This window comes from Anser anser (assembly GCF_964211835.1).
Source record: "Anser anser genome assembly, chromosome: Z".
Taxonomy (NCBI): domain Eukaryota; kingdom Metazoa; phylum Chordata; class Aves; order Anseriformes; family Anatidae; genus Anser; species Anser anser.
The window spans coordinates 7130125-7143154 of NC_139723.1; the positions used below are offsets into that span (position 1 = coordinate 7130125).

Sequence of the window (13030 nt, forward strand, 5' to 3'; positions counted from 1 at the left end):
AGCTATTTTGTGAAGAGAGAAGTCACGCGTCTTTTCCCTCTTCTTTTTACTTCAGTCCCAGGGTGGATAACAAGATCTTAAATGAAAAGCTGACTGTATGAAGCATATAAATAATTTCATTTAGAGGTACTCGGACATTTTTTGTGTGTTGTATCAGAGGTGTACAGCTTTCTTAACTTGATGATGCTGTAAAATAATAATAATTCAGTCAAGTTTATGTCATAATATTAACGACCAAAATGATTAGGGCATGAGATTCCATCCTAAATTAAGGCTGCAGTATAATATTTCAGTTGTATTACTTGAGCTGAGCAGCTGGGTGAAAATTGACATTGTACCATAAGTGAGGAGAATCAGTATATTACTTCCTATGTCTAAAAAATAAAAATAATAAAAATAAAAAAAAAATTAAAGGATCAAAATTTGCATTTTCAGTTGGTGATTTTCTGACTATATCTATAATACTAGCATACTAGCTGGAGGTACAAACACTCCAGTCATCCATACCATCTTCATTTTGAATCACACACTGGGCTGATTCTACTGTAAGCCAGCCAATTCTGAAGTCTGGAAAAGCACGTGCAAGGGTTTGATTTGGACATGTGGTTGTTTTTTTTTTTTTTTTTTTTTTTTGCTTGTTTTTGTTTTTGTTTGTTTGCTTATGAGATTAGAAAGGATGCCTGTGTGATTTGGTAAAGCCACACTTCAGCTTCATTTGTATTTATAATGGTATTCAGCTTATGTGTCTCTCCATGCATAATTGGTACAAATATGCATAGTTCTGCACTTCTGATCTATGCTTTTGACAAATATCTAATTCAAATATGCATGAATGCATGCAAGGTTTTAATGTTTTTTCAAATGGATGGGTACAAGACATGCATATGTAATCTACTCTGTTTATCTGTCCATATGCACAAAACTTTAATGTCCTAAACTTACTCCTAGCCCCTTTCCTAACAGAATAATAGCAGTGGTCAAAATAGACTAGATTATTTTAGGTTTGCAAAAAAAACCAATTCTGCTAATAAATATGAGCATTTTCTACAGGGAGAAAGGAATACAAATACTCAGATTTCAAGTCCTTTTGGAGATGCTTCAAATATTCTGTTTCAGTTCCTGCACACCTCTTTACTGCCCTCCTTTTTTCTACATCAATGCATCCACACAAATGTATAGTGTTACAACATGATGCTAACTCACTTCTGGGTAATGCATTCACTGTTCTTTAACCTATGTAAAAGAACACAGAAAGAACTGGAGGTTTCAGATATTTATGTGCTATCCCTCATAACATCCTCCATGGTGTTGGGAGGAGAGTGCACATGCCTGGGTTCAGAACTTCTATTTCAGAGGGAAAGTCTAAGATACCCTTAAATGCCAGAGTCCCTTTTCTAAGTCCCATCCAGTATGGTATATAGTTCCTCACTGCTTTTAACAGCAATTACTATTTAGCTTTTGTTGACTATGTTCACTCAAGTGGTCTCTAGCTGTAAGCAAAGAATACAAAGAATAGCTGCTGCTGTGGTAACCATCTTAAAGTTAATTTTTATTCTAGACATAGCAGTTTTCATGGAGTCTGGTGTCTTTTATGGTGTAAACAGAAACAGGACACACGTAACATTTCTTTGTCCATCTAGGTATCTGTGTATCTAAATGGAGTGATGCCTATGCTATGCTTCACTTGTTATATTTAAAACTAGAATGGCATTATATTAGAGAGTGTTTTGATGTTGTGGAACTTGAGGCTGGGTCTGATAAGGTTGAGTCCCTATGGTTTAGGATCAGAGGGAAGGCCAACAATGCAAGCATCCTGGTGGGGGTCTGTTATAGACCGCCGAACCAGGATGAGGAAATGGATGAGGAGTTCTACAGGCAGCTGGCAGAAGTTGCGAAATTGTCAGCGCTTGTTCTCATGGGGGACTTCAACTTCCCAGACATATCCCAGAAGCACAACACAGCCCAGAGAAAGCAGTCTAGGAGGTTTCTGGAGAGTGTGGAAGGATAGCTTCGTGATGCAGCTGGTTAATGAGCCTACCAGGGGAGGTGCCCCGCTAGACCTTCTGTTCACAAACAGTGACGGACTGGTGGGAGATGTGGTAGTCAGGACCTGTCTTGGGCAGAGTGACCAAGAAATGGTAGAATTCTCTATTCTTGGCGAAGCCAGGAAGGGGACCAGTAAAACCGCTGTCTTGGATTTCCGGAGGGCTGACTTTGAGCTGTTCAGGACACTGGTTGGCAGAGTCCCTTGGGAGGTGGTTCTGAAGGGCAGAGGAGCCCAGGAAGGCTGGGCACTCTTCAAGAAGGAAATCTTAATGGCTCTGGAGCGATCTGTCCCCACGTGCCCAAAGACGAGCCGGCGTGGAAGAAGACCAGCCTGGCTGAACAGAGAGTTGTGGCTAGAGCTTAGGAGAAAAAGGAGGGTTTATGATCTTTGGAAAAGAGGGTGGGCCACTCATGAGGACTATAAGGCTGTTGTGAGGCTGTGCAGGGACAAAATTAGAAGGGCCAAAGCTCATCTGGAGCTCAATCTGGCTACTGCTGTTAAAGATAACAAAAAATGTTTTTACAAATACATCAACACGAAAAGGAGGACTAAGGAGAATCTCCATCCTTTACTGGATGCGGGGGGAAACTTAGTTACAAGGGATGAGGAAAAAGCTGAGGTGCTTAATGCCTTTTTTGCCTCAGTCTTTAGCGGCAAGACCAGTTGTTCTCTGGATACCCAGTACCCTGAGCTGGTGGAAGGGGATGGGGAGCAGGATGTGGCCCTCACTATCCACGAGGAAATGGTTGGCGACCTGCTACAGCACTTGGATGTACGCAAGTCGATGGGGCCGGATGGGATCCACCCAAGGGTACTGAGAGAACTGGCGGAGGAGCTGGCCAAGCCGTTTTCCATCATTTATCGGCAGTCCTGGCTATCAGGGGAGGTCCCAGTCGACTGGAGGCTAGCAAATGTGACGCCCATGTACAAGAAGGGTTCGAGGGTAGACCCGGGGAACTATAGGCCTGTTAGTTTGACCTCAGTGCCAGGGAAACTCATGGAGCAGATTATCTTGAGTGTCATCACGCGGCACTTGCAGGGCAACCAGGCGATCAGGCCCAGTCAGCATGGGTTTATGAAGGGCAGGTCCTGCTTGACAAACCTGATCTCCTTCTATGACAAAGTGACACACTTAGTAGATGAGGGAAAGGCTGTGGATGTGGTCTACCTTGACTTCAGTAAGGCTTTTGACGCCGTTTCCCACAGCATTCTCCTCAAAAAACTGGCTGCTCATGGCTTGGACTGGCGTACGCTTCATTGGGTTAGAAACTGGCTGGGTAGCCGGGCCCAAAGAGTTGTGGTGAATGGAGCCAAATCCAGTTGGAGGCCGGTCACTAGTGGAGTCCCCCAGGGCTCAGTACTGGGGCCAGTACTCTTCAATACCTTTATCGATGATCTGGATAAGGGGATTGAATGCACCCTCAGTAAGTTTGCAGATGACACCAAGTTAGGTGCATGTGTCGATCTGCTCGAGGGCAGGAAGGCTCTGCAGGAGGATCTGGATAGGCTGGACCGATGGGCTGAGGCCAAACGTATGAAGTTCAACAAGGCCAAGTGCCGGGTCCTGCACCTGGGGCGCAACAACCCCAAGCAGTGCTACAGGCTGGGAGATGAGTGGTTGGAAAGCTGCCTGGCAGAGAAGGACCTGGGAGTATTGGTTGATAGTCGGCTGAATATGAGCCAGCAGTGTGCTCAGGTGGCCAAGAAGGCCAACAGCATCCTGGCTTGTATAAGAAGCAGCGTGGCCAGCAGGGCTAGGGAAGTGATTGTCCCCCTGTACTCGGCTCTGGGGAGGCCGCACCTCGAGTACTGTGTTCAGTTTTGGGCCCCTCGCTACAAGAAGGATGTCGAGGTGCTCGAGAGAGTCCAGAGAAGGGCGACGAGGATGGTGAGGGGTCTGGAGAACAAGTCTTATGAGGAGCGGCTGAGGGAGCTGGGGCTGTTCAGTCTGGAGAAGAGGAGGCTCAGTGGCGACCTTATTGCTCTCTACAGGTACCTTAAAGGAGGCTGTAGCGAGGTGGGGCTTGGTCTATTCTCCCACGTGCCTGGAGACAGGACAAGGGGGAATGGACTAAAGTTGTGCCAGGGGAGGTTTAGGTTGGATATTAGGAAGAACTTCTTTACTGAAAGGGTTGTTAGGCATTGGAATGGGCTGCCCAGGGAGGTGGTTGAGTCACCATCCCTGGAGGTCTTTAAGAGACATTTAGATGTTGAGCTTAGTGATATGGTTTAATGTAGGACTTGTTAGTATTAGGTAAGAGGTTGGACTGGATGATCTTGGAGGTCTCTTCCAACCTAGACGATTCTGTGATTCTGTGATTCTGGGATGACTTGGCAGCACAAGGCAAACAAAGTACTAGCTAGAACTGAATTAATTCTGCTTAAAAAGGAGAATCTATGGAAAATCAATAAGTTGGGTACTGCTCTAGTATCTTAGAAATTTGCTGTTTTCGTTGCTGTATCAGAAGAGACCCAGACCTTAGCAGAGGTTGCAATGGTGCCAATTCAGTTAGCTGGTAGAAATCTGCCAAAATGTTTGCATCTAGTTAGAAGCTAATTCACAGATAGTACATTTTTTCAAGAACAAAGGAAAATATTTTTTCTTTTCAAATGCAGCATGAGTCATTTCTAGAATATATTTATCCTTACTTAGTACAAACAATGAGAAACATTGAGAGTTGTTAGAGACTCTCAATGAGGAAGGAAGGTATGAATGAGGAAGGTATGAATAGAGGAAGAGGTATGAATGGTTTGTTGTGAAAGAGGAACAGAAGCAGTATAATGAGATGCATGTAAGAGATGAAAAAAGAAATAGAATGCAAAGCTTTGCTGATTCCATCTATATTCAAATTGTGAATTCTCTCTTTTCTTTTTTTTTTTAAAATTGATTTCTGTGTTTGTAATACTAACTTCAGAAACATTTGCTGACAACCAAATAAACAAACAAAAATGCAACACAAAAAAAATGATAGTAGTCCCCAAAATGGTCAGATGTGTTGTAGCAAAGACCATCAGTGGTTAAAACAATGGCCATGGTACGCTCTTATTCTCCTTCCTTTCTTTGTGCTGAAGAGTTGTTTCAGAGGTTCCATCCAACCATATGAAGAAGGTATTGCTGGGAGGATCAAGCAAAGAAAGCTCTGACTATACAGTGGGAGCAAATGGAGGGCGTGGAGGATGGGACTAACCAAAACTGCCAATTCTCAGACATTAGGATACTTTAAAATGTCTTTCATGTATGTGTTTCTTAAGTGCAAACCTCTCCAATTTTACCAGGAAGAAGGGGCATGCACATGTTAAGCTGTGTTATTTCAGAAGTTTATTTTGCAGAAGTACCCCTGTTCTTTGCTGTTACTCATAATGGATTAAAGCTGTAGGCAAACAAGATTATGCTAACAACTTATCTGGTCTTGTGGCCTCTGTCAGTGTGGCACAGTGTCCTGTTCCCTGAGAAATGACAGAAGGGGAACACTGCCTGTGAGGTTGCACTCAGGAGGCCAAAGATGGTATCTGTAAGGTTGTTCTGTTGGAACATCCAGACACAGCTTCCTGTGTTCTTTGTTCTTCACAGGAGCAGTGGTGAGCAGTCACATGCTTTGGCAGTATGTCAGATGAACAAAGACAAGAGACGCAGGGGTTCCAGAAATTGGAGTGTCAGGAGATGCAGTAAGTGGTAACTGCCAAGAAAGGGCATAACTGAGGCAAAGGTAATATGTGATTAGAAGTATACCGGAACAGGAGAACTGCCATCTTTTCTGTCCGTTCTCTTCCAACATTATAGTAACATATGCATTCAGTAAAAAATACATATTTCTTAAATTATTCCAAAATTACAGTGACTAGAAGTTTAGCAGAAGTGCAAAGCTCAGTTGCAAGATATTTGTAAACAAAGTGAGAAGTTGCACTTAATTAAGGAGAAAATCAAATCTTCCGTGAGAACCTATAGTGAGTAGAGAAATAAGTATTTTGGAGCTCCTCAGTGGAAGATACTTCTTTAAGCTTTAATATTATTTCAAAAGTTGTTTGCTAATTAATAAAAGCATCATAAGAGATGAAAACCCTCATTTTCAGATAGGCAAAAAAACATTTTTTCTAGTTCTGTATATAAAAACCCTGTTCTCACAGTAGATGACTCCTTCCACCAGACTAACCAGCTTTCTCCTGTAGGACAACATGAACTAATAAGATTCCTACTATGATAAACAGTGTTATCATTGTTAATAAGGATTCTTATAGAGTCATGACCATAGCTGTATAGATATGCCTGAGAAAAGCTCTTTAGAAGTTATTGCAGCCCTCGGCTGGCAAAAGATCAGTGTATGCACAGGCAGTGGTATGATAAAGGCTTATAATAGAGTCATTATTGTATCAGGCCTTAAAACCCTGAGAAACAGAAGAAAATAATATTTTTAATAGCTAAAATTCAGTGTATTAGGTTACTGATATCTAGAAATAAACAGTGCTATAGCCAGTTCAGAATATAGCAAAGTGCAGTTGAATATGGCATTGAAAAAAAGCATTCTTGAAGATGCCTTCTTGATTTTCTTCATGTCAGGTAGGGGTTAGTATGCGTGTGAAATAATAAGATGGAGACCTGCCAACATATTTAAGTACAAATAGATGCTTGTTGAAAGAGAGAGAGGGGTATGTCTTGATTAAAAATTCTTATTACTTTCCACTTTTAAATCATCAGTTATATCATTCATTTTGAAAAGTCTTAATGAGGACAGAATTTGGTCCTGTAAGATTAGCTTTTGCAGATACGAAAACTGCATTGTCAGTGTCATTTGATTTACTCAAAAATATGACTGAATGGGCTATAATTTATAAGGGGAACTATAATGGCCATAAAAAGAAAATATTTAATTTCAGCTTCTGCTTTTTCTGGCATGAAATAAGAAACATCTGCAGGAGTCATTAGCTCATAGCTGAACAATACATTAGCCTAAGTCAGCAGCAAACGTAAGCAATAGATTAACTTTGTCCTCACTAGTGGTGTCACTGGGATCAGTCTCAGTTATATTGAAACAACAGACCCTGACCAATGTAGCATAAACAAAGTAATTAAACATATCAATCAGATTCCAAATTACAGATACTTTCAAAACATCAGTACGTTCATCACTTGCCCTCTTAGGGTGGAAGAGGTACCTGAGCTCTTTAAAAGGATCAGTAATCCAACATTAAATAATTATGTTTCAAGTACCGCAACTGAATATATGAGTACCAGAACACCATGAAATGAGAAGTTTCTTAAAATAAGGAATGTGAATATTAAAATGGCAGGCTATGAATCTTGATCCACTTTAGAATTTGGATGTGTTAAGCATTTATTTTATACATCTTTAATTTAAATACAGAAAGAAATAAAATGTATGATCATCTTCTGGCCCTGCTGAAGTCAAACCAATGGCAATAGTTATAGAGAAAGATCCAATCTTTGTATGGGAAAAGAAATACTAAAATTAAAATAATCTGGTTAATCATGATTGTATCAAATGGCATAGTTTTTGAATATAATTTAATTTGCCTCTAAATTTAATTTCATACTCTATCTGTAACAAACAGTATTGTATCCATTTGTCTCATGAGCACTGTTAATTCAAAAATGATCCATAGTAGCTTCACTGTTCTTCTTGACTTGGCAGCTCTAAATCACAGCCCTGTTTGCTGCCTACCATTTGCCTTTCTTTTCAAATGTCGACATCAGTTCTATGGAGCTGATTGTCCTGTGAGGCATGTGAAGTTACTCAGTGGCTTTGGCTTGCACAAGAAGAAAGACACGTTTTCTGTGATGAAGTCACTTAGTTTGTTGGAGCAGGTCTCCCTGGAACCTCAGAAGTCTACTGGTTATGTGAGTGAAGAGCTGGGACCTGGGGGGATGACTTAACTGATCTAATTTATCTGTACCTTTATCCACTGTTGACTCCTGTATGTGAATAAGAAGGGGCCAATTTAGCTTTATAGAAACAGATTTTTTTTTATGTCGTTACCCAGCATGTGGTATGTGAAACACAGTGACAACAGTCTGGTGAGAATAGGAGCAGCAATGAGAATGTGATTAATAGAAAACCAGAGTGCAGCACAGTGAAGCATAATAGCAATGGCCTACCTGGTGAGAACAACGTGATGAAAAGAGTGTGATTAAAAGGAATGAAAACAGCCTAGCAAAACAGCACAAGAGAAGGGGAGGGAACAGATTCCACAGTTCAAGTGAAGCCAGGAAAAATTAAGTCTTGCTGATTAGTAAGTATCATTTGTAATCTATAGTAGTATGTAACCCATAGGACCACATAATTCCAATCTTTTCAGCAATGGATTTGTTTTCTGTATCTGATTACGCATAGTGATCAGATGTTTCACTATCTTGTGTTTCCATCACCTAAATAACAGAAATCCCTATCACTTATTTCTGATTATTTCTAGTGTTTCTAGTTCTTGTAACATTTCGGAGGTGTTCATTTTATCTTTCTTTGATATTTTCATGTTTTTGCTGAAATGTAGATACAAAAACTGGGTAACTTAATCCACATCAGTTTTAGCAATGCTGTAAGAAGAAACAAAATTAACTTTTGGTATTCCTCTACATCCAGGGATCTCAATTACTGTAATATTTACTCCTAATATTAAAAAGGAACGGGTGATATGCTGCAAAATAATTCTTAGATCTTTAAGTAAACAGAGATTGCTGATGAGAAAGCCATGGAGCAAGAATAGATATTAATTTTGCATGCAGTCATTGTAGTGGGTTTAGGGGGCAAGGCTTTGGTAGCTGTGGGCTGCAGGGGTGGCCTTTGTGAGAAGAGACCAGCTGGCTTCAGAAGGGACCCACTGCTGGCCAGAGCCAAGGCATGAGCGATGCTGGTTGGGCCTCTGGGAGAACAGATTTAAGAAAGGGCAAAACAAAAATCTTAGCTACTGCAGCTGGGAGAGGGGGGTGAGAAGCAGCCCTGCAGCCCCCAGGTGAGTGCAGCAGGAGGGCAGGAGGTGCTCCAGGCACGCAGCAGCAGTTCCCCTGCGGCCTGTGGAGAGGCCCCTGGTGGAGCAGGCTGTCCCCCTGCAGCCCACGGGTCCCACACGGAGCAGATCTCCACGCTGCAGCCCGTGGAGGAGCCCCCGGTGGAGCAGGTGGATGTGGCCTGGAGGAGGCTGCGGCCCATGGAGAGCCCCCGCAGGAGCAGGCCCCGGGCCGGAGCTGCAGCCCGTGGAGAGGAGCCCACGCAGGAGCAGGGGGGCTGGGGGGAGCTGCCGCCCGTGGGGGACCCGTGCTGAGTCTGTTTTTCCTGTGATGATAATTGTTGAGTGATCTGCCTGTCCTTATCTCAACCCTTGAGCCCTTAGCATTGTATTTTCTCCCCCTTTCCCTTTGAGGAGGGGGAGTGAGAGAGTGGTTGTGGTGGATCTCAGCTGCCTGCATCTGAGTAAAACCGCCACAGTCATACAACATAATCATTGCAGGCAACTGGATATTGCAAACTCAACAAAGGACTGTGCAGAGCACAGTATCAACAGCAATCTCAATGGGAGAGGAGAGTGCAGGTCTGTGCATTTGAACCAATATAAGGCTGCGTGATTTAGTGTGTTGAACACCCAGAGAAAACCTGAATACAGAAATAAAGCTTCCTATTAATCTTTCAGTAGCAATGTTGAAGAAGGAAAGATAAGCAGTATGAAGCTTCATAATATTTTGAAATCACAGAATCATTTAAGTTGGGAAAGGCTCTTGAGATCATCAAGTCCAACCATCAACGTAACACTACCAAATCCACCTCTAAACCATGGCCCTAAGTGCCACATCCACAAATCTCTTTAATAGCTCCAGGAATGGCAACTCCACCACTTCCCTCAGCAGCCTGTTCCAATTTCTTACCATGCTTTCCATGAAGAAATTCTTCCTGATATCCAGTCTAAACATCTTCTGGTGCAACTCGAGACAGTTTTCTCATGTACTATCATTTGTCACCTTGTCAGAAAAGAGACTGACACCCTCCTCACTTCATCTCATTTCAGGTGGTTGTAGAAAGTGATGCAGTCTCCCCTCAGCCTCCTATTCTCCATACCAAACAATCCCACTTCCCTCAGCTGCTCCTCATATGTCTTGTTTTCTAGTACTTTCACCAGTTTCATTGCTCTTGTCTGAAAACGTTCCAGCAACCCAGTATCTTTCTTGTAGTGAAGGGTCCAAAACTGAACACAATATTCAAGCTGTGGGCTCACCAGTGCCATGTACACGGGGGCAATCAGCCCCCTAGTTCTGCTGGCCATGGTCTTTTTCAGATACAGGCCAGGATGCCGTAGGCCTTCTTGGCCACCTGGGCACACTGCTCGCTTACGTTCAGCCAGCTGTTGACCAGCATCCCCAGCAATATTTTTGATGGGCAGCTCTCCAGCCACTCATGCACAAGCCCATAGAGCAGCACAGGGTTATTATGACCCATGTGCAGTACCCAGCGTTTAGCCTTGTTGAATGTCATGAGATTGGATATTATTACTATCGCAAAGCAGCAGCAGCAAACAAGCTCATACTCAGAAGGGCCAATGCAGGCAGCAGGGAACCTATGACATGGAAGGCTTATGTGTACCTCATTCAACTTCCTGTTTGAGTAGGAGAGCTGGAAGAATTTTGGTATGTGAGCTGTCTAGAGATTTAGTGTCACTCATAATCATAGGGTGGAAACAAATCCCCAAACTACTGTAGTAATGTAAACGATTTGTGAGAATGATTCATACACAGTATACAGAAAGTACAGGAAGTTCAGGAAGTTAAAAATATTATCGAGTAAAAAATACTAATTTATTTGCAAGAATTTCAGAGTTTTTTTGAAAAGTAATTTGTACTTTTAATCTAAAACCAAACAAAACATCCCTCATGTCACTATGCACTACAGAAAAAACAATACAGAAAACAGACAAGTTCCTTTTAAAGCTCCAAGATGACAAAGAAACAAAGACAAAAGGACTTGGAGAAGATTAAGAGACGAGACATGGACAGAAAATTTTTGGTGTGCTTGATTTCAGTTTACTGGTTCCATTTTTATGGATAATATGGATTTGCATTAACTTCTTACCACCTTAATGATATTAGAAAACAAACAGCTGTCATTCTTTAGTTTGTACCAAGTTCCTCAGTCCACCAAGGTGATTGTACGGTGCCAACTGGTCACTTTTAAAGTTGCCTGATAAATCATGTTTAAGACTGTCTGAAGGAAAAAAAAGCTCCTTAAATTGGGCTGTCCTCTCCCCTGGGGATCACAGAAGTTTCTGCCAATGTTGAAAAAAAAAAAAAAAAAAGGACAATAAAACACTTCTGGTTGGCCCCTTTGATGGACAGTAGCCTACCACAGACCTGCAACTACTGACATTCCCTAAACTTTTGAGGTCATGAATGGCATGAGGACTGAAGTGTTTTGCACTAAAACATGTTTTGGAAACTAGCCAGGACCTCATTAAGCTTCTCATTCACTGAGGCGTGCTTTTGTCATGGTAAAATGGCAGCAAAATTTACAAGATCACTTTCTGTTAGGAAACCTTGACCTACTTATAGAGGAACTATCCTGTTGTCATTAGATTGGATATTGCACTGCTAAGACTAAACTCCAGTGATTTTGGTGGAGTTTATATCTGCATTATGTAGGTCTGAATTGGCCCTTAGTGATGTGAAAGGCCATTTAAAATTTTCAAAAACTGCAAGACAGTAAAGAGAAAGAGAAGTAAGTAAGTACAAAGAAGTAAGGGAAGCACAGTCAGTGGAAGGTAATATAAACGTGTATTTGACTGACTTATTCCAGGTCACCAGGAGACAATAAATTCAGTCAGTGACTCTTACATTTATAAAGTGGATCTCATGTAAAGACCTATGTGTGGTGCAAAGCATCAATAAGATGATAACATAAGTATAGGAAATTCAGTCAAATATTGTCTGATTCACTTTAATCATTGGCTACAGATAGCAATCAGACACTTTGGCAGCCTATAGTAGGAGGGTATGTATGTATACATACGTATGTGTATACATATGTATGTGTGTGTGTCTTTTTTTTTTTACATATATATGTAGTGAGTTATTTTATCTTTTTATTGCAGAGTCATGGCTAAAATTTGCTAGGTTAAAACAGAATATTTATGAAGAAGAAGAATTTGCTCACCTGATGAATATTTCATGACTGCATTTTTTTATTTCTATTTCTTGAATGTCTTATATTTAGTCATAATAATCTTTGATGTAGAAAGTTCTTGCAGAATGCTGTAGATTGTAATTAACACAGACTTTAAAATACATGTTTAATTTAAAATTTAATATTCTAATGAAATCCCTTAAGGGAATTGCCTGCTGTTCAGTGAAGTCATCATAAGAAGGTTTTGGAGGAAAAAAAATTAACTAGGTTTGACAAAATATTTTGGGATTACTTTTTGTCTGTTACTTAAGTCAGTGGAGTTATTTGAAATTTACCTTGTTATTAGATACTAGTATTAGATACTCTTTCATGTTTATTTTCATAATGTTGTAATAAAGTTAAGAAATTGAAAAAGTAGTAAAACTATATCTGTTATCATTGTCGGTATTTAACTCGTCCGTCTTTAAACCTGAAGTTTTTTACATGCATATTAGCTGGAAAATGCCATGGGGGTTCTGCAAATTATTCATGAATATGAATTAAATTCAGAAGGAATTTCTGACTTTAAAAACTAATAAGTATATCTATGACCTAAAAACTAACAGAAACAAAGTTAAACCTAAAAACTCGGAAAAATATTCATGAAAATATATTTATGAATTTCATTTTTATTTTTGTAAGTCAATGTGGATTGGTGTCTAACTTTCTAAAAAAAATCCAAATGTTTTAAAATGACCCTTTTTTTCTTTGCTTCCTAAAAGGGCTCAGAATAAAATGAGGTATTTCACTACAAGCATGAAAGTGTAGGTTGACCCAAATGTAAACATTTTTTTCACCTCTGCTTAACATATACTAATTTTTCCTATTG

The 13030-nt window shown here is 40.7% G+C and overlaps 1 protein-coding gene across 5 annotated transcripts in view; it reads left to right on the forward strand.

The window, feature by feature from the left end:
• Positions 1 to 13030, forward strand: part of EDIL3 (EGF like repeats and discoidin domains 3) — a 287431-nt gene that overhangs the window by 94942 nt on the left and 179459 nt on the right. For 2 of the 5 annotated variants that reach the window (XM_083816853.1, XM_083816854.1), the window contains exon 4: positions 5619 to 5713. The exons of 2 other annotated variants lie outside the window; for them this stretch is intronic. In XM_083816853.1, the coding sequence (XP_083672979.1) occupies positions 5659 to 5713 (55 nt within the window). In that variant the 5' untranslated portion in view covers positions 5619 to 5658. Of the gene's footprint in view, positions 1 to 5618; positions 5714 to 8044; positions 8294 to 13030 lie in introns of those variants that run through there. One more of the 5 variants, XM_083816855.1, reaches the window with a different exon arrangement.